Source organism: Buceros rhinoceros, unplaced genomic scaffold, assembly GCF_000710305.1.
Source record: "Buceros rhinoceros silvestris isolate BGI_N320 unplaced genomic scaffold, ASM71030v1 scaffold2014, whole genome shotgun sequence".
NCBI classification, from domain to species: Eukaryota; Metazoa; Chordata; class Aves; order Bucerotiformes; family Bucerotidae; genus Buceros; species Buceros rhinoceros.
This window is the reverse complement of record NW_010407517.1, coordinates 261,498-288,844: the sequence shown is the minus strand read 5'-3', so window position 1 is coordinate 288,844 and position 27,347 is coordinate 261,498. Positions and strand designations below refer to the sequence as shown.

Below are 27,347 nucleotides of genomic sequence, written 5' to 3'. Positions count from 1 at the left end.
CTGCCCGCGGGCTCTGAGGGGAGCGGGTGCGCGGGGAGGGCTGTGTCTGCGCTGGGCTGCCGCCGGTTGCCTCGCTGGCATAACGACGGGAGCAGCCTGAGGTGAAAACATAAATGTTTTTATTTGCTGGACGGGGCTCCCTGTAAAGAGAAAAGGCGCGGGCTTGCCGGCTGCCTTTGCTCCATCGTTCTCCCTTCTTCCCGGAAAGAACCGCCCTTTTTTTTTGCCCCCTCGCCGCCCCCGCGGTGGGGTCGGGCGAGCTCTGGTTGTCCCACTCGTGGCGTGGAGCTGTGAGTTTTGAACCAGGTTAATGTTATTGTCAAGCTGCCTACAAAAGGATTAGTTTCCTCTCTCCCCCCGCCCCTTCTTAAAATAGCAGCAGGTAGGGAGCGGAAAAGCTGCTTTGTGCCCTGCCTGACCGAGTTCTTTGCTCATGTCACTAGGGCACCTTCAAGGCGATTACTCGGTGGAGGTTTTGATGTGCTCTGTGCGTTTCTTCATTTACTGTTCTAAAAATAAGTTCTCTTGCAGAAGGCTTGCATCAGGATCTTTTTTTCCTGATACTCCTTGGTAAGAGAGTAAAAACCTCCGTTCTGTGACTTTGAAAACTTATATTGCTTTCTTAAAGCTTGTTAGGAAGGCTTTGAACAATAAAAAACCCTGTTATTTTCTGCTCTTTCTTCGTATGTCTAGTAGTGTCTATCACAACTGATTGGTAAACTAATCACAAGCAATTTCCTAAGGCTGTTTTCTGATAACCAGAAACCCAAGACACCTGAAACTAACACTTATTCAGCTTGCACTAGAGCAATGTGAAGCTAAGGGATGAGAAATACTTAACAAAAGTTGTTGCTAGCAAAGTTGTGTGGGCAAACATTTGTGTATATGTTAGTATACACTTTAACACTGGTTTGTTTCCTTTTCAGTGAAGGAGGATGTCGTTGTTTAAAGCTAGAGACTGGTGGTCCACCGTGCTGGGAGAGAAGGATGAATTTGATCAAGGCTGTCTGTGTGTTGCTGATGTTGATAATAGTGGCAGTGGACAAGGTAAAGTCAGAATTACAGACATGCTGACTTTTAAGCTATGCAGCTGCAATTTGGTTTTGACCAGTGCATGCTGAAAGCTTGTTAGTCAGGCTAGTTAGTTTAAAGTCTGCTATTTTGTCCTTGTAGGCATAAGAAGACAAATTTATTGCCATTTGTCTTTGTAGAGTTGTAGGTTTCTAAACATCTTAGTTCTTGCTTTGCGTTGGGAGTAATTTCTTACATGTCTTATTCCCTCAATAGTAGATATTTTTAAAATGGAACATTTTCAGCTTGTCATGAGGGCAAGCACATGTTGTAAGTTGTTGGAAAAGAAATTAAGGAAGAAAACGAAGGTGAAAGCTTCTGTCATCAAACTCTAATAGTCAAAATGCTCCCTAACAGAGGGCTGCCCTGCTGCCTCTTCTTCCTGGCCTGTCCCTTCTGAAGAGTTTATAACCATGCACTTTAGCACTCCAGGTGTGTGAGTCAGCCCACCATGTTTCCGTGATGGCAACTACATCAGTTTTCCAGCTGCACAGTGGCTTCCGCTCCTCCTGGTTGTTGTCTGTGCTGTGGCCTTGGTGTAGAAGCACTTCAGTTGGACTGTTGATCCTGCCATCATTTTTGGGAGACAATTTCTATGTGACTGTTGCCAGGTGCTTATGTGCTTTCTTATGCATTAATAACCCTTGAGTCTTTGCTGCTGTGTGGATCTCCATCCCTTACCTCCACTGAGATGCCAGGCTGAAGGACCTCGCTAGCTTACAGTCTCGCAAACACTGGTGTGCTGCCCCTAGCCTTATCTCCAGTGAGCCTGGTTTTATCCCCTTCAAGTCTATGTTAAAGCTCTTTCAATGAGCCCTGCCAAGACCTGTGCGAAGGTCCTCCTCCCCCTTTGAGACAGGTGTGCCCCATCTGTTGTCAGCAAGGCTGGTGTCACATGGAGCAAGCCATGATCAGAAAAACCTTACATTCTCTCAGAGTTCTGAATAGTCTTTTTCTAGTGGGGAGGACCATGTAATTAATATAAAAGCAGATCTTAAACAGTGTTGCGTGGGAGTAGCTGTCTGCTGTTTTAGTTACTTTCTCAACATTCTGTTTTCTTTTTGTTCTTAGACTAGGCTCCTTTTCTTCAAGTTCAGGAACGCAAGTGAATTGGCAATTGTCTAACCATGGGTCAAAATGCCCTCACTTAAACTTAGAGTGCTTTTAAGGAATGAGTAACTGAAAAGGATTTAGTTTAGTGCTGATGGAATACTTGTTACTGAACTGAGGAAGAGACGAGTGGGGAGGCCCATCAGTGTTCTCTGAATGAGGGATGTGGGAGTACAAGTTTTTTGTGGCTGAAGAAGAGAGGAAGCAAGCAGCTGGTGTGAGCTTTTGACATAGGGTCCCGTGGAACTATGCCAACCTGGTGAACTTGATTTAGTGTTTTCCTGACTTGTGGTTTCGGTTTTGAACTTCAGTAATATGATGACCTGCACTAGCGGAAACAAGTACTGGTAACCAACTTGTTGGTTGTTATCACAGGAGGCACCTCTTTGGTTTTTCATTAATATTTTTTGTAATTCACTAGCAGTCAAGTGACTACTTGCTTAAAACCTGATTCCAAAATAACTCTGATATAATTATTACATTCATCTTTGAGATTCTTGAGGTCTGTCTCAAGCAGGCGATTTCAAGGCCTTGCTTTGTTTATCTGATGTAGTAATTCGGCTTTAGTTTGCATTTCAATAAATGTCATCAGTCCCAATATTAATAATTTCACACTTGTGCTGGTGTGATACATATATTCACAAATCCAAGGTGAAGAAGCTGAAAGCTTGAGGTACTCTTCTGAAAGTCCCATTCTGGTTTTGAAGTGCAATGAACATCAATCTAAAATGAAGAATAGTAACAATGGTCAGTGCCACCACCGTGATAATCGCTATATTGAACCCTTTGCTGACAGGTTTTCACGGACTGGTAAAAAAGCTAATCTTAACCTAGAAGAGAGAGTGTAATCAGCATTAACTGAATCATCTAAATATTCTTTAGTGTGTTTTTGGAAGCACTTCTGCAACAAATTGAATTCCATATGTGCTATTGTATCTTCTAGTCTCCTTTGGTAATTAAAAATTTTTTTTGTAGATAAAATTATTGTGGGCAGTTACATGGGATATCTCCGAATCTTTAATCCACATCCTGTGAAACCTGGGGATGGAGTACAGCCCGAAGACTTGCTCTTGGAAGTGCAGTTACGAGAACCAATACTGCAGGTGGAAGTGGGAAAATTTGTTTCGTAAGTCAACAACAGCTTCTGGGTTATTTAAGGTTTACATCTGATTTTTTCTTTCTTTGTTTTGAGGGAGTGGATTTTCAATTTCCAGCTGGACAACTGTCAAGCACGTCTGAGTACTGTAGTATGCATTTGATCTAGTTCTTGAATCATCTTGATAGGAGAGAACTTGTGTGTGAAGGAAAAACTTCCAGATACTTGTATGATTTTTCTTTGAAGTATTTAAAATAGGAAAAAGCTTATACTAGAAGTTTTTTTTAGGTGTTAAGAAAGCTTAAGTTGCTTGTTGTGATCTAAGATGTAGTCTTGGCCACTTGTTTTGGGTTTGGTAGAGGATCCAGGACTTTAATTCCAATAAACGTAGTGGAAATAAGTGGCCAGGAAGAGGAGAGATACTATGACTCTATGAAAAGGCCTTATACTTAATTTGCTGTAATGGACTGTACTTAGAAGAACTTTATTTTAACAATGAGATAAAAAAAATGTACAAACCAGTGGAAAGATTTGTGCTGTGGTGCCTGAGTCCACAAGCTGCAAGTCCTACATCAGTTGGAGGCTGTTAGTCTTTTATTCAAGTACTTGTGGTGTGACTCCAAGCAGGAATTCTAATGCCTTACACTGTGAAGTAATTGAAAACATTTTCTGTAGTTGCAGCACAGGAACTTTCTCTGCAGGAAATACTACTTAGCTTTTGAGGAATAAGAATGTGAATGTAGGAGACTTCTGCCTTATAGTTCAATTAATTTAGGTTCATGCACCTAGTAAAAATATTAATTTTGAAGTAATGAATGTGGTTGCTGAATACTTGCTTGGAGGGATGATCCTCATCCACTTGGTTTTTGGAAAAATTTAACAGCACCTGGTTTGAAATGAATATTAAGCTAAACTGGGAAAATAGTCGACATGCTCTTCATACTTAAATCCGAAAATATGTTCTTAAAAGGTTCATTTTAATTTTGTAATTAGCTTCAAATACTGCAGAATGAATTTAGGAAGATTAGTACTTGTGAGTTTTTACGCTAGCATAAAAACCTTTGGATTCTGCCCACACCTGAAAGTAATCTCAACATGTTACTTGAATTTCATGCTGTATGCACTTGGAATTTCTTTGAAAACAGTGCTTTGTTTAACCTTCTTTGCAGTGGTACTGAAGGACTTCATCTGGCTGTGCTGCATTGCCGAAAACTCTGTGTCTATACTGTTTCAGGTTAGTTTGCAGATGGGAGCTTTCCAGTGATCGTATGTGTGTTCTAAAGTCTGGGTTTGGTTAATGCTGAGCTTGGTACAAACAATGTTTGCTCGTGATCCCTGGAGGAGCTGCAGTCGTGTTCTCTTACTCAAACTCATGTGTGAAGAGGAAACATTGGTAATTAGGTCTAGATATTCCCTGGTGGTTAACGGGTTTGCTGATCTGCTCAGTGCCTGAGATGCTGTGATCACAGAATCGCTTTGCTTGGAAGAGACCTTAAGATGATCAAATCCAACAGTTCACCCTGCACTGCCAAAGTTCCTAAACCATGTCCCTCAGCACCACATCTACATGTCTTTTAAACACTTCCAGGGATGGGGACTCCACCACTGTCCTGGGCAGTCTGTTCCAGTGCTTCACCAGGCTCTGCAAAGAAATTTTTCGTAATATTCAACCTAAATCTCCCCTGCCGCAACTTGAGGCCATTTTCTCTTGTTCTGTCACTTCCTTGGGAGAAGTGACTGACACCCACCTGGCTACAAGCTCCTTTCAGGTAGTTGTATAGAGTGATGAGGTCTCTCCTTAGGCTCCTTTCCCCCAGTCTAAACAACCCCAGGTCCCTCAGCTGCTCCTTATAGGACTTGCTCTCTAAACCCTTCTCCAGGTTCATTGCCCTTCTCTCGTTCTCCAGCACCTCAGTGTTCTTGTAGTGAAGGTGTGATGGACTGTGGTTGGTTGTGCTTGCAAACAACTAGTTCTCATTACAGGTTTAGTAGCAGGTGTTACTGTTCAGCATGCTAATGAACAAATGGTTCTTGAATGACAACTTAGCTCTTTAGAGATGAAGCAGTGACACTTCTGAACTCAAAAATCCAGATAACTTAGCCAGCCATAACACTGGTAACAGAGCTCAAGAGAAGATAGGAGGTTAATACTGGTAAGAAGGTGAAAGTATTGGTTTTTTCTTAAATTCTTTCTTCTGCTGCTGTTGTCTGGAAATTTTAAATGCTGTGTTCTCTCTGTCTGAAGAGGCAAGTTATGAAATACCTATTCTGTGCATTAAATTCTCTCTAATGAATGATGAAAGCAAAGAAGAGACTTAAGAGATCTATTGATTGACCCCTGTCTTCAGAATTCAGTAGACAACTATACGTTGTTCACTTTCTCTGCATGGACAGCTGTGGCTCCTTTCATTACAAGAACCTGGTTTTCTTGAAGGAGCAGTTTGCCTCCTATTCACAGCCTTGTAGGCAGAGAGGTTACAAATACACACTCTTTACAGATTTAGTTTGCCTTCTAGTTATCTGGAGAGGCTTGTAAAATTGGTCTTTGGTGAGGGGTGATACTTTGAGATGTACTGCAGTTTTCATACTTTCCCTTCTTTAACAGTGCTTATACCTTAGGATTGTAGCCTGCTGTCTGAACAAGCTCCTTTGAAACATAATGCTTGTTATTTCTTAATGCTTCCGTGGCAAATTACACTTTCATAAAGTGGGGTCTTTACTTGCTTTACACATGTTGCCCTATCTGTAATTCGTAATCAAATGATTATGCTACTTCTCCTCAACAAATGGAAGCATCCTTCAGGGCTGACTGAAGTATGGCCTGGATATTGTATTACAGTCAATATACACAGAACAGCTATTTTCTAACTTGTTTTTTCCTCTGCTGTTGCTACTTCACTAGTTATTTATACAGCCAGGGCTTTTTCTCATGTCTGTTCCAATCAATCTTTTCCCTAATGTGGGCTGGCTTTAGGGGTAATTGCTTAAAAGCTATATTGGATTTCAGTTGGAGAAATTGCCTAAAAGTTAGCATAAGCTACAACTCTTTCATTGCATGTTGATAAAGATGGCATTGGAGTAATCTTAAAGCTATGGTAGGATTTAGCTTTGATATCATTCACTCAAAACGCCTTTTCCCTGTTGATGTGACTCTTATGGAAGGACTTTTTTTTTTTCTTGCTAGATTTAGTCCTTAAGTGTTACTCTACATGCTGAAGAAGTTTATTTTCTTCATGGTGTGCAGGGAAGACTTTTGATTATTGAAAGGGGAGCTTTTACCTTCAGTTTCTTTAGAAAGACTTTTTGATTTCTGCTGGTTCCCCGCAGGAGTCAGGAAATGAAACTTCATGCAGATCTCTTCAGAGAATGTGATTATTTCATAAAATTATTTTTATTACCATGTATCTCTTATCTTTCCATTGTTGATCACTGCATTGAATTTCATATCAAGGCAAGTGATATGAGCCCTCAGCATGGCTTTGTCAAATTGCAGCTAATGACTAGCTTAATGACAGTTTAATTTGAGACAGACAATTACAGCTGAGATGGGCTATCGGATGTAGTATATTGACTGAATAACCAGACAATCGTAAGAACTCCCCTATGAGCAGGGTTTTTGTGATCAGAAATGTGTGCCTAACATGAAGAAAAATACATTTATCAAATAAAATCTCAGCCTCTTGCTAAGTCTTTATACCATATTTAGTATAAGACCTTATTTCTGGTTCTGGCCTTTAGGAATTTTTGTAGCTTTGATATCTTTTTTAAAGAAGGCAGCAGTGTTGAGCCTTCATATCTCAAAGTCATTAGGAGTAAGTTAATTTTTTTCAGGTTCTTTAAACTCTTACTCCTTTACTTCTTTCGCATGGCATGGATCAAAGATATAAGTATACCCTCTGGGTTCTTTTGTAGGAACTCTGGGAAACGTGGAACATGGGAACCAGTATCAGATTAAACTAATGTATGAGCATAATCTTCAGAGAACTGCTTGTAATATGACATATGGTCCGTTTGGTGGTGTGAAAGGTAAGCTCCTTGTTGCATATTCTTTGTTATGAGTAGTTTAGCTGTGAATGGTTGAAGATTAACCTCTATTTTGAAAGGCAACATGATGCTGCTGTCTAGAGAAACCCATCTTTCTGTAAATGATGGTACTTTTTATCTGATGCGTGTAGAAAATAAGTTAAAATGAGATAATATGGAATGTAGAATAGTTGTTTTCTCCCATCTTGAATTCATATGAATTTATCAGGATAATATTGACTTTTAAAAAAAATTATGAACAGCCTGTTTCTTTCCTTGTAAAATACTTAAACAGCTAAAGGAATTATTTTCTTTTGTTCTTTAATTCTGTTTTGCTTTTCTGCAACTTGCTTATCCTGGCCACAGAAAAAAAATTGAACATCTTCATTCTCTGAACCTAAAAGATCAAGTGTCTTCAAAGATATGTAATGCAGCCTTTAAAAAAACATTTCAACTTTGTCTGGAAAAATGTAACAGTGGAAGATAATATTTATAGTGTGTTTGTAGTTTAGAGTGAGTTTAATAGAAATCAGTCTCCTTTGGACTTGTGACACAATTATGAATGTTTTTGTATTCCAATCTGGAAACATTTAGGTTTGCTGTATGACTTTCTCTTCAGGAGTAAAGTTTGCTCAACAGTATTGGAGATTGGAAGTCATCTCCACAAGTAATGTCCCTAAACTGTTGGCAGAGTGATATCACTTTACCAAGGCAGAAAGTCTTCTGAGTCAATACGGCAAATATATGCAGACAATCTCTTGGTTCTGTCTGTAATACTCTTCTAGTAGTAGTTCTACAATGCCTTTACCTAAACTCAGCCTTGTTCTCAGGCTTAAAATCAGCTACCCAAAATTCATATTGAAGAGATTTCCACCTAATTTTCCACAACTGCCTGGGAAAAATGGTCAACTCGTGGGTGAGAAGGTACCTGTACTGGGAGTATCTTGGAGTGTCTAGGGCCTGGGTATGTTGCTGTTGACAGCAGAAAGATGATACAGAGCTTCCTAAATCTGACAAGAGGGAGTAGCGTGCTTCCTGACCTACTACAGTGGAACTGCAGTAGCAGATGTATTGAGGGGATCGTAACCTGAGAGTTGTGAGTGGCAGGAATGGTGCAGGAAGAATAAACTCAATACCTGTGTACCACCATGCAGTTCTGCAGAATAAACTCTCTAGATTTTTGTCAAGTATGTGTGTTTACCATGTAGATCTGAGTGGAGGTCTGACCACCAGCTCAGTCTTGATGCCAGACCAGTCTCTTATATACCTTATCTGCTGTGGCAGATGCAAGTGATGTAATGAATAAAATATCTTTGCAAGCTTGGGGGACAGAAGGTAATGTTTATTTCAGAACCTGCTTGGCCAGTCAGATGCTTCTCAACACCTGGGATGGTCAGCATGAGGGCCAGTCCTGGTGAAGCAGCAAGAACAGCAGAGGGGCCTCTGGTACCAAAGTCCTGCAAACTTGTCCTGTTTTCTAGTAGCACATCTCTCTCAGCATTTCAAGCTGCCTCCCTTCTCCTTACTTCTACCCCATGTTTCAGTTTGCATTAGTGTGTTTATGGCTGTGGAAAAAGAATGAACTAAAGTCTTGAGGTGGCATAAATGTTAATAAGGAAGGTAGAGGTTTGTGACACGTAATAAATAGATGTTCATATGTAAGATGAAACAGCTCTCTAAGACCTAAATCTAGGAAAATTATAGTGAATGTTCAGGTACCTGAGAGCAGGCTACTAAGGCAGATACTGAAGCATCTGAAAAAGGCAAAATGGACACTGAAGAAAGTTCTTTAGGTGGCATGAAAGCATGTTCTTTTGTACATTTCTTGGACTGAATGTCCTTTCTGTGTGGCTTTCCTGGAATGTCTGATCAGATTTCTTGTTGAGGATGTGCTTGCCTGTAGCTTTTTGCAGAGAATCTGTTCCAGGTTTAAGTATCAACTTTAATACTCTGTTCTCTCCTTGAGGCTTATGAATGACAGTACTGTGGTTTTATTTCCATCTTGCAAGACCAGCCAGAGTGAATAAGAAAGGAGGTCTATCAAGGCTTTACTTCGGTAAACAGATGCCTGTCCTGGTCTGGCCTGCTATTCTATCTGTATATATTTTTGGCAGATGTTCTGGGCTGCAGCTGAGAGCCAACTAATCTGTAAACAAATATGTATTTTTTTACTCTCTTCTGCCTTCCGTAGGCTTCTCCGGAGTTCTTGGAATCTGCTAAGAACCCCACCTTCAGTGGAGGTTAGTTCATGATGGTGGCAGTGCTGTAAGCATGCAGCAGTGAGCTTCCTTTGCTACAAGTTTGACCTCTACACTGTGCTCTAGAAGTGTTCCCCAAAACCTATTTTTCTCTTTATTGCCTTTTGTTACTAACTAGTGAGTCTTACTGCTACACCCCAGCATCCTTGAAACAAAGTGAAGGGGAAAGAGGCATTTCAGAGGCTGTGTTTACAGAGCTACTGAAGCAGACACAGAAGAATGGCAGTTGAGGAGGAGGAGGAAAGCATGCTGTGGGGAGTGTCGGAGGAGAGAGAATGTCAGTCCTCCAGGAACATGATCTTTCATGTGAGGATGCAAAGAATGCTGCAGGAGTTGACACAGAGCCCTTGATCTATGAAGTTGCTCAGTCTTGCTCAGATTTCTCTTGCTGAAGATAATGCTTTTTTCTTTTTATGGAGCTGTATCTCTGGTGGTAAATAAACTCATTCTGCCCAGCCATATCAGTTCACATGGCAAAAGAATAGGGTTGAGTTTGTGTACATTAGTTTTTACTAGTGTCCTAACTCATTCTTGAGGGTTTTCTGTCCTGTGTTGGGATGAACAGTTATTTGGGTTCTAGTTAACCTACAGTTTCTTTTTTGTTGGACTTCTTTCAAACAGTTGCCTGTCAATTTAATGGATCCTGCTAAAAATGATCTGCTTGCTACTGCTTGCTCTTACCTCAGATAAACCACTTGGCATTCAGATTTCTCCTGTAACCACTCATAATGTGATTTCTGTCCATGTGCAGATGCAGTCTGGGCTGCCTAGTGAGCTGCTACAGCTGTGGCTTTAATGGAGAGAGAGTGTCAAGTTAATCTTTTGATACTGTAAGGATGCGTAGTCGATTTTGAAAATTGGCATGTAAAGCGAGCACATAGCTCCATTTCCCATCCTACATCTCCTTTGGCCTCTGTGGTAGCCTCTGCTCATTCCATTGGTTTCTGTTTCCTTTGAAAAGGGAGGGTTGAACAGTGAAGAAGGTGTTTGAGGTTTACTGCTGCCCCCCTGCTTTATAGAGAACCCTGTGGGGAAGGAGCTTGAGCATGCTCTCATCAAGAACCTTCCACAGTGTGGGATGGGGCAGGCAGGATTGCAAGAGATGCATTAAACAGGCTGGAACTGACGTGTGTACTGTACAGAAACAAACAGCATTAGATGTGTATCATGTTTTCAGTCAGCTTCCTCCAGTGTAAGTTTCTGTGCTCCTGTCCCTGCTAGTTTGTGGCAATCTTAGACCCTTGTTATGTCATTATTTGGTATGTTCAGCTGCATGTGTTTAGTGAAATAAGGTGAAGATGTAAAACACACCAAGTACGACTCTTATTTCTCAGCAGGTGATTTTTTTTTTTTTTGTCTCCTTTTAAGAAAAAAGGCATTGTAGATTTTCTGAGGAGAGAAATGAGATAAACCTGTTTTGTGGCCTGGTTGCTAGCAGCTTCATTCTTGCTAGTGTCTTCAGATTAATGATTTGATGCTACAAGCAGCTTTCATGTCTGGAAGGATTGACAGATACACTCATAACAGGAACAGGTGTGAAGAAAATCAGCAAACCCATTTATTTAGACTCATGACAGAAGGCTGAAATCTAAATGATTAAAGCTATGAAAAAGGTAAAGAGTGAGAAGTTGTCCAGTAACTTGCATAGACTAACCAGGTACATTTGTCTTTAAAATAGCGGAGTGTGCCTTGTGGTTGTCACCACTAGATGGTCCTCTCATTACAGTTACTGGTTCCAAGGCTGCATTTCTAGAGCTGCATTTATACTTGACCTGATTCTACAGGTGCATTTACTGCAAGACTTAAATGTAGAAAAAACAAAAGCACTCTGTATAGCTATGAGTGCTGTATTGATTAAAATGAAATATAGTCTGTTGGTTGTAGAACTTAAGCAAAAAGGTGAAATGAACTTGACTCTTGCTTTCAGCAAAGCTTAAGGGGCCAGGAATGGGGGAAATAACAAGGAATCCTTTAGATGTTTAGCTAGAATCCTAAACAAAGCTAATGGAAATGTTTAAAAAAATTAAATGGAAAAAACCTATGAAGATGAAAGTATAAATCAAGCATGGTGTAGGCAGAGTTAGTTGTGACTTACAACTTTAAACCTCTGTGGCAGAGGGAAATATTATAATGCAGAACTGTGTTTCTTTACTGCTTTAACTTTACTTTTCTCCTTGCTGTCTCTGAACACTGATCCTAAAATGAAAACATGAGCCTATCAAGAAATGATATAAACTAACTTTTATATTAATTCTGTATTGTCATCCCAGACTTTCGAAAATTGAACTTAAGTCATTGCATTTATGTAGAGTGCATATATCTGCTTTTCATATTCTGAACTCCTCCTCGTGATCTTAGAGCTGTAAGTTGGGTTTGTCCTGCGGTGCTCTGATTCCAGCATGTGGCCTGCGTAGAAAGGATGATTCGTGATAAAACCATGAGTTAGTAATGCTGAAAACCAGTTTTCAATCAAGCGAACTCTTAACCTAGCCGCAAAATGTCACAGCCCTTAAGTAATGAACAGATTGTACAGACCTCATGTTCTAATTCAGATATAACATTTAAAGAACTTGAGGTGACTATCCTGTAAGCTCTTGAATTATTTTTTTTAAAGAAAATGGAGGTGCAAAAGTATGTACTTGGGTATTGCACCCTTAACTATGGTGAGGACTCAATTCTACAAAAGTTTTACTTTTTATAAAGCTGTTTCATAATTTTTAAAAGGTCAGGTTATACTATTATGTCGTTATACTATTATGTCATTATGCAATTATGCCACCAGAAATTGCTGTGTTAATTCAGTTTTCATTATCTGTTGTTTGCTGATAGCTTACACATATTGGAGTGGATTTTCTGTTTTCCTGACTGTAGTATGTCTTCTGGGTCTGTATGAGATCCTTGAGTCAAGTTATTGGATATGATTATGTTAAAGAACCTGATCAGTTAGTATGAACTGCGTAACTCTGGTTTATATTTTTGTTTGGGAGAGAAGTGAGAAAGCTGTCGAGCATCTTAGGCTTGTTTAGAATTTTTGGTCACCCAAATGCAAAGCTTTCTCCTTGTTAACTGTGTCTATCAAAGCTGAGTGGAGTTTCTCTAATGAGATTGAGGGTGTGCTTGGGATTCTGTGGTTGCTCTGGTGCGGAGGCAGCTGTGGTAGACTTAAAACAGGGTATGCACTAGACATGTTGTGAGATGTGCTGGTGGTTTAGAACTCTAGTTCGTGTCCTAGACAGCAACACTTAAATGCTTTCTGCAAAGTATCAAGATTTTTGAGGACAAGTAGTTTATAATGTTGTACTAAGCTGGTAAACACTAAGTGCTGGAACTTCATTTGGCTGCTCGGAAGTCAGTGCTGACTGAAGGCTGCTGAGGAATGAGTTGTGTGTTTTGACATAGCTGAAAATGGAATAGAGGGAAGCAAGTGAATTGGATTTAGTATTTTAGCTAAGAATTCCTTTTCTTGCTGCTCTTTATGCATCAGTGTACTTCCAGTTCAGTTCTTAAGGCATAAATCTGATATTAATCTAGAAATAGTCAAGTCTAAGCAGTATTGTACATATTGTTCGATCTTAAAGCAATGTTTACTAAAAAAGAGCGAGACAACTTCTTGGTAGTTATCTAGTGATTAGATTGAGCCAGTATTATTAAATTTTGTTATTGACATAACTTGATCATGGTTTTGTTCTACCCCAATCACGTAGGTCTGGTTCTTTTAATTAAAACAATGCTGAATTGGATCTGTTCCAGCTGTGCAGAAATTTTGGTTATTCAATTTACCAGTATTGACTTGGATTATCTGAAATGATAGCAGTGGACTATCCTCATGTAGTAATATTAAAACTTCTCATAGATGGGTACAATATTATAATAGGATATTTCCAGGAAATTGGCATAAAGGAAAACTTATTTTTGACTCAGTGCAAATAAATTTGTATTAATAATTTACAGCCTTTTTCAAATGTGGTGTTTAGGTAATTAGTGCTGAACTTACTTGAATTTTGTACCTACAACATACCAAAATAAACTGTCCTGGGCCTTGACTTTCTTGTTCTCATTGAGGGTATTTGGACATGCGTGTCCTGCCCTTAGAGAAATCTGAGAAAGAGACACTAACTTGGAAAAATCTCTCTCATTCCTACATTACCAGTTCCTGTGGATGGATTACAGCTCAGCTAGCTTATAGCCATTAGCCTACACATCCTTCTACACCTTGAGAAAGATGCACTGCTTGAGCCTGACTCCTCTTTAAAAGTGAGATTTACTGATGTGGAGCTTGTAAGAAATGAGGGTATTATGCTCTTATGTAGTAGAAATGCCCTTACTACCGCTTTGAAAAAGTGTGTGGATCAGGCCACCGTTTCAGTCCTTGCCTTGTTTGCCTTGAGTCAGATGTGACTTATGTTCAAGGAAAGTATATGCAATAAATTTCTGCTGAAATGATGTAAAAACAGAAGTGCTTTAAAGTAAAAACAACTGCTGCTACTTGAAGCTGAGGTAGCTTTACAGATTATCCCATGAGTTTCAGTTGTCAGCTGCGCATTAGCCTGAACCGTGGGCAGGACAGCAGCTCGTACAGCAACAGGCAGTGTGTAAGGAGGGAATACTAACATTCTTGTGCTGCGAGGACGGGTGTATGAAGTACAGGTTTCCTGAGCTACTGTCTGAAGCGCTTCGAAAGTGTGTGAATGATCCCATGCTGTGATGGGAGGTGAGGGTTGAGTTCTGTGACTGTTCTCCAGGCATAAGTGGTACATTAAGGTGGGTGTATGAACATTCTCAACGCTTCCAGTGTTATTTTTCAACATAGGTTAAGATTTTGCTTTCTGCTGAAGAACTGAAGAAACAGCTTATTGACAGCTTATCAGTGGGGGACACAAGGTTGCTCTTCAGTAGAATACTGATATTATTTAGTGACAGAGAAAGCATAGCTTAAATTTCTTAGCTGCGCAGTTATTTGAATGGCATTTGCTTATAGTTAATGGCTTTTTATTCTCACTGCAAAACCAGTATGAGTAGTTTGTGTGATTCCACAAAACACTTGTGTTATCTAATTAATCAACAAATTAATCCTCTTCAAATGAGTTGACAAACTATTTAGAAATGGATCCTCCTAATAATGGATGGGTTTTGGAATTTATTTTTTTAATCTGAAACCTTAATGCCTTAGGCTGGATTCCAGAATAGTTCAGATTTATTTGAAGTGGTTTGATGGATACTGTGCCAATAAAAGGAAATAATAAAACAATAGCAAAGGGAAGGAAAAAAGAAAATACAGCTTTGACATGAAAAAGTTACAAGCAGAAAAGTGTGAAAACCCCTGAACCTATCTTTTTCTCAGCAAATGGCCTTGAATTCATTTTACTTTTATTATAGTACTGGCCTAGAGGCAAAGTACGTTTGAGTGTTACAACAAAGAGGGTGCTATATGGAGGAATTTTTTTAATAAAGAAATACAGCGTATGCGTAAATCATGCAACCTTGTAACAGGAAACTTTGTAAGAAGGGTAGACTGTGCTTAACTTTTCCACAATTCTGCAAGAATGAGTTTTATTAGGTGTTAGTCAGAAAAAAATTATCAGCTGAGTTTTATGCTGTAAGGTTAAATGATTCTTATGACTATGTTCAAATACAGCAGCAGTATAAACTTGGACTTTGATTTATCGGCTATTTCTGTTAAGGAGCAGAATACTTAACTGTTACCTTCCTGTTAAATTGCTTCTGGGTAAGGATGGATTATTTGAAAGCCTTGGTCTTCGTGGGGTTTTTCATGGAATAGATCTGCTGATGACTGCTTCTAAATGGTTTCTCATGTAACTTTTGTGTTGATTTTAAATTCTGGGGTTAGAAGCTCTTCTCTAAATTGAACATGGAAAAGTAATCAAGGAAAATATTCTCTGAATCTCTTACCGTAAGTTTCCTTCCACCTTCCTCAACTTCTCTTAACAGTAATGAGTAAGGTCATAGCCGAACTCAGGAAAAAAACTCCCATTGCCTGCAGTATGTCAGAACTTTGTTCAATTATAAATTAGTAGATAATATCACAGAATCTTCTGGTTGGAAGAGACCTTTAAGATCATTGAGTCCAATATCAATCTGCCTTTAGTTTAAACAAAGCACTGTGGTGAAAATGAAGCAAAACCAATCATAGAAATACATAACCTTGGGAGGAGTTGTATATGTGAGAGACTTGTTTTTTCACAACTCAAAGATTTTTATGTGGTATTTGTTCTAATTTTGTTGAAGTATGGTACCCAAATACGTGCAGTGATTGTGCACTGGTAGTATAAAATGCTTTGTATCTTGCACGTGGAGTTACGGCTTCTGCAGTTTTCTTGCCAAGAATCGGTGAGTGCCAAGCAGAACAATAATTACCTCATATGTTTTTAATAGCACGTGTATATTAATAATGACCCAAGCTTGCATTTGTCTTTTTGGTGACATGTTGTTGACTCATATTTAATTCATCATCCTACTCTAATCCCCAGATTATTCTTCTTGGTGCTATTGCCTGCCGCTCTCTGGTTTCCTGTGAGACAATTGTCTGAGATCATATCAGATGTTTTACTTAAGTTTAGAGATGCTGTCTCTAAAGTTTAGAAATGCAGTATATCTTATTACCCTGTCTAATAAATAGTTCGGCATGATGAATTTTCTGTTACTTCAAACCTATGTACAGCTTTATTATTTACATATGTACGTACTTATTAGATGCTCCAGCATTTTGTGTGGATGCATTTATCTTATCAGTTTTGTTTGCCTCATTTTTCACCAAAATGCAGTTTTACTGTCCATTTAATCTTTTGCCTCGTCAAAGGGTCTTTCAGAAATGCATGTACGTAGCTTTCATTTATTTTTCTAGTGTTAGTCAGTGACTATTTTGTTACAAGTCTCTAACCTATAAAAATTTACTTTGAAGGTCACCAAACCCTTGTTAGCTGCTTTTCCCAAAGGGGTGCAGTGTGTCTTGTACAGACTATGATACTGTCTACTAATTGTACTTTAGGTTATTAGGTTTGATGCAAATAATTCCTATTAGAAACCGTTCCACTACATCATTCAAGAGATTTTCTTTTGAGGTTTTGGGTAGTGATGAGTAGGTCTGAGTGTATCCTCCAAGCACAGAAATGGCTGCAAAGCAAAGACAGTGAATACGGTTTGCCTGTAGCAAAAAGGGAGAGGGAACTAGCAAGAGGAGTTAATAATCAATGAAAAATGTGACAAGCTCATTACTTCAGAATCATGAGGAGAATTCTAACTTTATAGTGTCCAGTTGGTGCTGATCACGGTCACAACTTGTTCTAGTCCTTGCTTATAGCTTTATCATTGCGAAACTTGGACAGCTGTGCATATAGAGATGAGTAAGTTTTTTAGAAGTGTCTTCAGATAACTAGAAATTCAAGAAGCTGGAAAAAATGAAGATTTTTGATAGACTTTATTTTATATTTGTGTGGGACTGACATGTTTTTCCCCTTGGGTGATAACGCAAGTGACTTGAGCTGATGTTAATCATAGTTCTAAGTGTATCATTCTGCTTACCTGCAAAAGTATGAAAATATTTTGCAAGGTTAGTGGCAGGTGATCAGATTGTATGAGTATTCAATGTGCTTCCAAAGGTCTTAAAATACAAGATAACAAATTGTTCCTGCTCGCTATGGTGTCTTTTCTGATATTGCCCAAAATAAAACCAGTAGAGGTGGTGATTTTTTTGATAGAGACATAATTCACTGACTCATTTGACCACAGATTAAGTTAGTCCTTTCTGTTGGGTGGTTACTGGCCTAGGAGAGATACAGACAAATGATCTGCACGTGAAAAGTGGCTGTGTTTTATTGGTGTGTTTGAGGCTATTTAGTCAAGCTGTTTATTTAACTTTAATAGGATATTTGAAACTTCTTGAGGAGATACAGTTCTTCCACCTGAGATTCTGTAAAGTAAACTCCCAGTTCTATGTTGTAAGCTTCAGACTGTCAAACTTTTAAAAACTATTTTTAATGAGTCCTTTGCATGGGACCTCAGTTATTCTGGAGAGCATTCTTCAGCAAATTGTCAGCAATGCTCTAGCTCAAAATCTTAGTAAGGAAAGAAAGTGCTTTGGGAGTTGCTTAGGAATCATGAAGCTTCTTGCTCTAAGGAGAACAGAAATGGAGAAGTAGGAAGAAAGATGGGGAATTTTTGTAGGGTTATAATTGTGGGATTTTGTTCTGTTTGGTTATTAGTTTGCAGGTCCATCCTATGTGGATTTTAAAGATGGTGGATTTATTCTGTGATGGGGACTTAATATCCTGCTGATAACTTTTTTAAAGTACCTAAAATATTGCAAACTAGAGCCTCCAACTTCAACTGAGCTCAGTCAAAAGTCTGCTCTTGATTTGTGAGTCATTAAACATTCATGTGCCTTAACTATTCACTCAAAGGCTATTGATTTGGAAGGGCACCTGCTGAGAGTACTTCTCTTTATTCCATTTTTTGTGGGGGATTGGTAGTTCGGTAAAATGTTCTATAATACTTACATAAGATGATAGAACATTAACTTCAGATGAGGGCAGCTTGACATTGGAAAGGTTCACAGACTAGAATTTTTCCTATCTTCTCGAGATAAGGTTTGTCAGTATTGTACTACCTCTATGAATGCAGGGGCTTCAAAGATTTGTATAGCTGCCAGGGCTTGAAAAGCAGGTATTCAAGGCAAAAAACAGAATTTAAAGGAAAATTTCCTACTGTTTCTTCATAAAGCATTATTATTCAGGCTGTATCTGTGCATACAGCCGTTCTCTCATGCATAGCTAATGTTCCTTTTCAAGACCCGTTCTGTTTACACTGTCTATAATTTGCTGTCTTGTCGAAAATAACTGTGTGATACTGCTTTCACAGCTGCCGGAACATTTTTCCTGACACTTTCTTGCACTGAATAGAAACATCTCCTTTTTAATGTGGAGAAAAATCCTTGCTTTAGAAGGCTGTAATAAAGAAATTTTAGTACTATGATCTGTTTAAGGGAGGATACTGTACCTGTCATGTCTACACAGTGCCAAATACCAGGTTTCTCTCAGTAGGAATTTGTGTGCTGGATGCTGCAGCTCTGGTGCTTTCCAATCTCTGTACTGCACGTCAGTCTCTTGTGCTCTTTTGAACCATACCAGTGTGTTTCCTAATGGTCCTTCCACCACCTCGGGTCAATATGAGGTTTAAAGGAATCACTTCCAAGCTGCATAATTTAACTGTGGTAAGGGACGGATCAAAAATGGAGTATATTGCAGGCCTCTCAAGGATTGAGTGTTTGCATGAGGGCTGGCTGGCCTTTGGAGACACTTTAATAGTCCAAGATTCTCTTTCCATCTAAAGTCCTCCTTATGCTTTATGGCAGGCAGAAATCGGCAAGAGGTTAGCTAAAGGGAATGCAGTATGATGGCTCAGTGAAGCAAAAAGATTGTTTCCCCTGGCAGCTCTGGCTGTATGCTTTCCTGGGTCTTGACTGGGGTGGGGCTGTTGCAGAGATCCCTGACTCCATCTCTTGGGTGGGGACTTGTGAACACGTGCCTGTGCAATACTTTAATACCTGGAAAGGATTAAAAAATGATTCAAACTAGTATCAGTAGAATAAGGATTTAGTGTTTTGTTTAAACACTTCCCTTAGTTTCTCTTAAACTCTTATCCACTTCTTATTTTCCTCCCTCTTGCTGCTGGAATTGAAACATCGCTCCGAAGCACTGAGTCTCAGCTGTACATATGTACACTCCATACGTTGTTTGGGATGGGTGCATGCATTAGCACTGGGTGATGCAGGGCAGTTTTTCTTTTCCTCCTTACACACATTCAGGGCATTGCACTGCCTTGGTGGCACTGTCACATCTTCTGGTCTAGAAAGAGCAGCTGCAGCTGAAGTCCTGAACTCTGATCCCTTCTGTAGTAATGCAGTAAGCAGCCACCAGACCACCAAGCGAGTCAATTCAGAGTTCTTCCTGAATGTACACTGACATGTGTTTCCTGCTTTGGGTTAGGAAGTAACCTAAGACTTGCCTTTTACTAGACATACATTGTTTTAAGAACTGACCAACATTTTCAAGTGGTTTTTCCATTAGTCAGAAGTGATTCCTGAAGTGCTTTTCTCACAGTTGACCCAGATCTGTTTTGCTTCACAAGCTACACTCAGGAGCAAGTTGAATTCTCAAACATGAGTTTGAACTGGAGGAGGTTTTGCTCTCTATCTGGGGGAGATTTCTGGGGACAAATATCAGTGATAAAAGATGCTTGGCTGTTTCAAGTCAGGACAGTGATTTCTGTTCCAATATGTGGGAATACAACTTGCATGCATCGCTTCACTGGTCAATGAGCTGTGGATTTTACTTTCCTTTATCATATTAGGAAAATGTTTCCCATGTATCATTTTAGGGCTCTTAGGTTCCTGGGTGTCTTATGTCAAGTTATTTCATTTTATTTTGTTGAAGCTTATTCTTACACAAGGCTTTTGGCTGAAGCGTTTGTTTACATTGAAGGTGGTAAAGTTATCTCTGCTGATGTCTCCCTAAAATCTGTAATCTTGTGAAGCCTTTTCTGATTTCTAATTTATCCCCTTTGATGCTGTAGTGCATGATTTCACATCGTGCTAAGGTCTTGTGATTACATAATGTACTTTTAATGAAAATTATTTGGTGCTAGAGGAGGCTTGGACTAGAAGAAATCATTAACATGCAAAAAAAGTTGAGCTCCAAAATGACTTTAATTAGAAGCTTATTTCAAAGAGCCACAACCTGCCTGTCGCTTTGCGTTAGCTCTAAAAATACATTATGGTTTGTGTGATGTATAGGTATTCGTATAATGCTAGAATAACAAAACTACAAAACAACAGTAGCTGGACTTGTGCTTCAAAGTAACACTTCCTGGCTGAGGGACATTCCTCTCGAGACAAGCTGCTGACTTGTGCTTCAAAGTAACACTTCCTGGCTGAGGGACGTTCCTCTCGAGACAGGCTGCTGAAGCTGTGTAGAGTATACTAAGTGATTCCATCTGATCTGCAGAAAACTCTATGGGTTACATTTTCACTTTATAAATATGTCACTGGCAAAGCCAACTGGCTGCAATAAGTGTTTTGAAATGGACATTTCTGGCTGAGTTTTTGGGAGACTGCGCTTCTTAAAGTGAAACATAAAAACTCCGTTCACTGGCTACACATTGAAAACAAATGGCCAAAGGAAATAAGTTGACCTATAAAAAGCTGGGAAATGAGAATTCATACACAATTTAATTTTCTCTAATTATGCTTTACATGTAATAGTCTGGATAATTGGAGTTAGATCTGCTAGTACAAGCTAGTTAAAATCCACATTTGAAAATTAGAGTAGGTACAACACAAATCTGAACAAAGTGGTTGGTGTGTTAAGAGCTGATGCTGTGCTCTTAAAGGCAAGAAGAGTGATTACTAATTCAGTCTTAGATGCCTTTTATTTGTTTCTTCAGAAATGGTTCAGTCCTGTGGTGTGTTTGGAAATCACTGGAGTGCTCTAAAGAACGGTCGTATTCAAACATCACCACTGTTACAACAGGAGTGTTTTGACAGTGATACTTGTGTGATTAGGGACTGTGGAAGGCTTCACGGCTGTGATGTGTGCGACGTGTGCTGCAGGTTTTCTATGATGTAATGAAATTGGTAAGAGTAAGATTGATACTCATAGCATACATAAGAGCAGAAGCTATTACTACTTGTTACTTAAGCAGTTACACCTCAACACTTGTTATTTGAATTGTACTGTATCTGCGAGATTGCCACTGCCTATCAATTATATCTGCTGTAATCTTTGAAAATGTCATCAGAAGAACTACTACACTGTATGTTTTAGACAAGCTTAAACCGTGAAGGTTGTGGTTGGAAGCTGTCTAAAAGGCAGTTTTCTCACTACCATCGGTATTTTTCTGGTTTTATCTATCTTATGCGGGGTGGTGATTCACTGCTCTGAAAGCAGGTGAGCTGGACTGCTCCTGCCAGCAGCAGCGAAGTGTTAGATTGGTTTTGTCCATCTGTTTACTCACAACCTTTGTGTGCTTCAAGTGGTGCTCTATAAACTTGCATAGTTGCTACAATCCTTTTGTTAATGTTATTTTTCTTCTTTATTTACACTAATAGTTGATAGTGTTAACTGTTGGTGATGAAAAGCAGGACATTCAGAATTGTAGGAACTTTAAAATTCACACATGCATCTTTATTTTTTTGAAACATACAAGGTACTTGTTTATAGATTATGCTCTCTAATTTCTGACTCGTATGGTAATAAAGTCATGGCAGTGTTCTTGGCTAGGACTCAGAGTCAATGGAAGCAGCAAACCAAATGTTCATTCTGGCTATGATCAGTAGTTGCTGTAACCTCTTGAATACCACATAATTCAGGTGTAGGATGTCATCTACAAGTTAGGAATCAAACTGTTCTGGTTTTTGTCCTATGGAGAATCTTGAAGAGGGTAGATGATTCTTAAAGACTTAAACTGCTTTATACAAATATTTTTAGATAAATGTGCTAGTTATACAAATTCAAGATGTGTATATGAATATCTAACATATTTGTTACTGTAGAATGTTTCTAATTTTAGAAACAAAATTCTAAAATTGAACAGAAGCCCTAGATCCTGCCTTATAACTTAAAGTGTTTGTGGAAAATCCTAGGAAATCGTAGCCCTAAGACAATTGGACTGTTCAGAAAATGTTTTTGGGATTTACATCAAACCCATAATTCTCTCAAAAATGGTTGCGCTTAGACCCAGGAAACATTTCTTCATTGACTTTTGCTGTTAACAGAGGTAAAGAATTTACATTTCCTAGAAGGATGTGTGACTTTAACGTGCACATAGAGGAAACAATGTTTTAAGTTTCCAGTGTAGTGGTACAGACTTTAGAATGCCGTAAATTAAACTTCTGAGACTTAAATCATCAAGTTGAAGTTGCTAGTGACAAGTGCTCCCTGATTTAATGAGCTGCTGTAAAGACGATATATTTAAATTCTCTCACTTGCAGTAGCAGGAAAAAACCCAAAGATATGTTGGTCTGACTTAAGTATCAGGCAGAATCTCGTTCTGACTACTCTTGAACAGTATTTTAATGATTTCCATGTTGAATTGCTGTCGTATAATGTGTAAGTTTATTAGTACAGATTCTGGCATTTTTCGGTGTAGGAAGATGAGTTTTCATTTTCTCAGCTAAGTTTCTGTCTAAAGCCGCCAAGGATTCTGATTAGAGTACTTCTCTTGTGTTTAATAAGGAATAAGGGATTTTATAATGTTGAATAGAATTATTTGAAATACTGTCATTGAAAAATAATTTTAATTAAATTTGTCAGTTTGAAATGCTATGCTAAAGCAAAATTCAAGTGTTTGATATTGTCAGTTAATGTTATTCCTCAAAATGCGTATACTTTAGGAGTTTTCAGACAAACCCAACAGAACTCCACTAAATAAGAATGACCTTTAAGACTTTCAGAAAAGGCCTATGTAGAACATAAGGGCAGACAGGTGGTGTGATTACGTGCTTGAAATACAATCAGTGTTCTTGCAATTCCACTGTGGAAATTGTTTTTCATTTCGGTCTATAAAATCACCAGTGTGGAGGTGCTTGAAATACAATCAGTGTTCTTGCAATTACACTGTGGAAATTGTTTTTCGGTCTATAAAATCACCAGTGTGGAGGTTTGAAGTGGTTAAAACTTATTCACTAGAGACTGAAAGATTCAACTTTGCCTCTATCAAAGGCGCAACATGCCTTACACTTTCAAATGTCCTTGCTATCAAACGGTTGATATTTACAACAGGGTTTATAGAACATGTAGTGAATTACACAAAGAATCTGGAAGGAAGGGTGGGAGTACTTGATGTTTAGAAAATGGAACAATCTGAAAAAGGGATCTGAACAAGTGGAAAGGACCCAGCTGCTTTACCCTCCTTTTGCTGCTGTTCTTTTACCCTAAACTGAATTTCTATTGTATGTTTTAATCACAAAGACAAGTAATGGGATTAACTACTAAAAATAAAGCGTAACAAGTCAGTAGTACTAGTTTCATGAAGAACCACAATGGAGGTGAATGATGTTTTGCACTGTCCTTTACAATTGCTGCTTTTTCAGATACCGAATATCTCTTCGACCGTTGTTACCTTTAAGAATGAAGTTTTAGTCAATTTTTGTTTTGCTTGACTTCTGAATGTTAGAAAACAGTTCCTAAAGGATTGAGGATGGAGCTTACTGAACAGACATCTTGTTTGGGTTCTCCAGCAATATAAAATAATTCCTGAGACACAGCGGAGTATTTTAATGGAGGTGAATAGGCATTTTGAATTTACAAGTATTTCATGCTGTGTTTGCAAGATAGGAGCTTATCTCTGAATTCAGGAGAGATACTTCTATCAGCTTCAGAAGGTGTTGGTCTTACTGCTGTCACTCTCTTTGAATGCAGGCAAAGTATTGTTTGCTTGTATTTGTATTTGCATACAAAATACAAACTGCATAATTAGCTTCTGATCTCAGAAGTCTTCCAAATGATACTTTGAATTTAGACTGGTGTACTTGAAGCATGACATACTGAACACTGGTGGAAGATTGAAGTAATTAGTTCCAAGCTGAAGTTTATTTGATTTTTATTTTTTATTTCTGTTGGTAACACAGAGCAGGCTTGTTTTTTCTTCAAGACATAAGATGTGAATGCAAAGCGTGGAAAATTACTGCTGTATTTTCACAACAATGCATATTTGTAGGACTTCATGTTGCTTTAGACTTGAAAGAGAAGCATAGGTTATTTTTAAACTGCAGTTGTTATGACTGCTTGTATAGAGACATTTAAGAACCAGAATAATTTGGGATTTTGGGAGTATTGAAACATTCACTTTAACTGAAGTTGTAATAGATAAATCTTTAGATATTTTATGTGAAACCAAAATTCCTGACTCTCTTTGCTTTTCATATATTCTCAACACTATTTCCCCGAAATCTAGTTTGTTTATTTTAGTGAGTAAGCTTTTACGGAAATTGGAATATTTAGTGTTCTTCCTCTTGTAAACATTCACGTAAATCAAAATGAATCTTTTGTGTTAAGATTGCTGATGAGTACATTATAAGCTTATAAGTAACACTGCTTTGTTTCCATTGTATCTCTTTTGCTTTCCTTAGGTCGAGATTTGATATGCATACAGTCCATGGATGGGATGCTGATGCTGTTTGAACAGGAAAGCTATGCTTTTGGCCGCTTCTTACCTGGTTTTCTTCTGCCTGGTCCCTTGGCTTACAGCTCTCGGACAGATTCTTTCATTACAGTGTCATCCTGTCGACAGGTTGAGAGTTACAAGTATGTGTTCATGTTCAGCAATCGCTGCATATTTTGGTGCTGTCATTTAGTATGTAAACAAATTAAGCCTAATTTTTATTGCTCTTGCTAATATTATATCCCAAAGCAGGTACATCCCAAAGCTACATCAGCTGTTAAAAAAGGTAGATCCAGGAAATTGAGCCGCTACTGAACAGGTTGGGCAACTTTAGCAAAGGTGTCAAAAGCCCAAGGAACTGAATGCTTGCTTTGCCTCATCCTTTCTCCATTAAAACAACAGTGTCTGCTCTGGGCGTTTTGAATCTGTGCCCAGCAGTAAATTGGGGTGGGGTGGTGTTTGGGGCAGAGCTACGACCCATGGTAAAAAAGCAAAAAACAAAAAAAATGGATGAAGAAGTGTCACAGCTGTAAGGCTTACAGAGTAGTAGTTGTCCATAGTTCTAACAAGCAGTCAAAGATAAGTGATGTTCCTCGGGAGCTGATACTGGAGCCAGTATTTCTTTAATCCTGAACAACAGGACAGAATGCATGTCCTAAAATTCAAGGATGATGCCAAATTGTGGTAGTGGCTCATGTAAAGAGGGCAAGGCTGCCATTCAGAGGGATCTCCTCAAGCTGTAGCAAGCAGCTGACAATGCCTTAAGGATTTTTTTTTCAGAAGCAATTGTATTAAGGAAAATAAGAATGCCACTTTTTATAGATTGTGCCTTGGAATTTAATTGGAGAACACTGATCTAACGCAGTGCTTTGTCACACTGCCTTGCACTGTCACCTGCACTACTCTTCCCATCATGCTGCTTAATCTTCATCAGATGGGTTTTAGATTCTGGATGTTGCATGAGTAGATTATAGACATAGTTTTCTTAATGCAGGAGAATATGTATGTGTTGAAAAGTAATTTAATAGAAAATCCATATTTTCCCTAAGAAATAAATAAGAATTTTTGGATTATGCTAAGGAATAAAGAAATTTTTTTCTTAAAACACATGAGAAATCTATTTTAATGTTTAGATTCTTGACTTTTACAACAAATATGGCTAAAATCTTTCCTCGGCCTCTTACTCATTCACAAGTGTGGTGTACTTTTTCTAGAAAGGTGCAGTTTTAAAGGGATTATGCTCTTGATTATTGGTTTTTAGTGCCAAGTCTTATGACGATGTGGCACTGATTTCTAGTGCATGTCTCAACTACTGGGACGCTAGAATACAGTTAAGTAACCCGTCCTAGACATGGTGAGGAGAGGTTATTTTTATGGTATTAAACATGTTTTTTCTTATAGTAAATGAAATACATAGCAGTTCTATCTAGTGCTTTTAGCAGAACAAGTTGCCAGATTTCAAATCATCCATCTTCCTGTGGCTCATGCAGACCAATGCCCTCATTTGAAAGCGGTGTTTCCTGTGGTGATTCTGAATTCTCTCAATACCTAAAAGCAAAATGCCTGTTGTTCAAATGATTGTGTATTTGATGCGATAGCTGAATCGAAAGTTTGTCTTGGTCATCTGTTTTTTGTGATGAAAGACTTGTATGCAGGTATTCGGTCCTTAAACGTCAATACATATTGCTGTTCATTGGGACTTTATTTGAAAACTTATGTCCTAGGCCTGATTAGTTAATGACATGATAATGTGCTATGCAACATGATCAATAAAATATTGTGAAAAGGGAGAATTTCATTACATCAGAATCTGCAACTTCTTAATGTGTTAAACTGAAAAAAGGAAACAAATTTGTTCGTATAGAGGACACTTAGACATAATTTTTCTAAACTTTAGTATATTTATCTAGGTCCTAGCATTTGCCTTAAGCAATTAAATTTCTTTTTCCAAGTACATAGTTTACTTCTGTAAGTAAAATAATGTTAAAATCCTTCGGTAGCAAATACCGCAGTACACGCATCTGAAATGTGAGGGCTGCTGGTGTCCTTTTAAGTCTGTAACTTTAATATAAAAAAACTGTACTTTTTTGTTACACTTGAATTGGAACATTCAGAATTGTCTTGGCTTGCACTTAGCTGAGGGCACTCCATGACTTCTGGAATTGACTATCTTTTGGATAAGTTTTTTGTTTAACTGCTGTGGATGCTTCAGTATTGTACAGGTTCCCTAATGCCGCATTCATGGGAGACAGGGTAGGTCCGTAAGTTAGGACACCAGCACAACTTCAGGGAAGAAATAGTTAAAGGAGAGTCAACGAGGCCACAGTTTGATCACTGAGGTGTGAATGAGGACAGACAGACATGCAGAGCTTTTATGGCGGTTGATATTTTTTGTTCTAATATCTTCATTACCAATTTCTCTTAGTATGGTTGACTGGTGGTTACAAAATAAACCCGCAAACCTCCCTCTTTTGTGAGATGTGACACCTTTTCTGCCACTTTACTGTTACCTCTTGGGTTAGAACCGCTTATTTTACTGAGTGGGTGCGTGTAAGAGTGTAATATTATATCCAGCAGATTGTATTTCAGGGTAGTTTAGGAGGGTTTTTTGACAT

General features: G+C 38.6%; 1 protein-coding gene across 1 annotated transcript in view; it reads left to right on the top strand.

Moving 5' to 3' along the window:
* Positions 1-935: 935 nt before the first annotated feature.
* Positions 936-27,347, top strand: part of BBS9 (Bardet-Biedl syndrome 9) — a 269,354-nt gene continuing 242,942 nt past the window's right edge. Inside the window, exons 1-5 of the mRNA XM_010134482.1 lie at positions 936-1,047; positions 3,157-3,307; positions 4,447-4,511; positions 7,190-7,303; positions 24,701-24,875. Coding sequence (XP_010132784.1) covers positions 936-1,047; positions 3,157-3,307; positions 4,447-4,511; positions 7,190-7,303; positions 24,701-24,875 — 617 coding nt within the window. The remainder of the gene's footprint in view (positions 1,048-3,156; positions 3,308-4,446; positions 4,512-7,189; positions 7,304-24,700; positions 24,876-27,347) is intronic.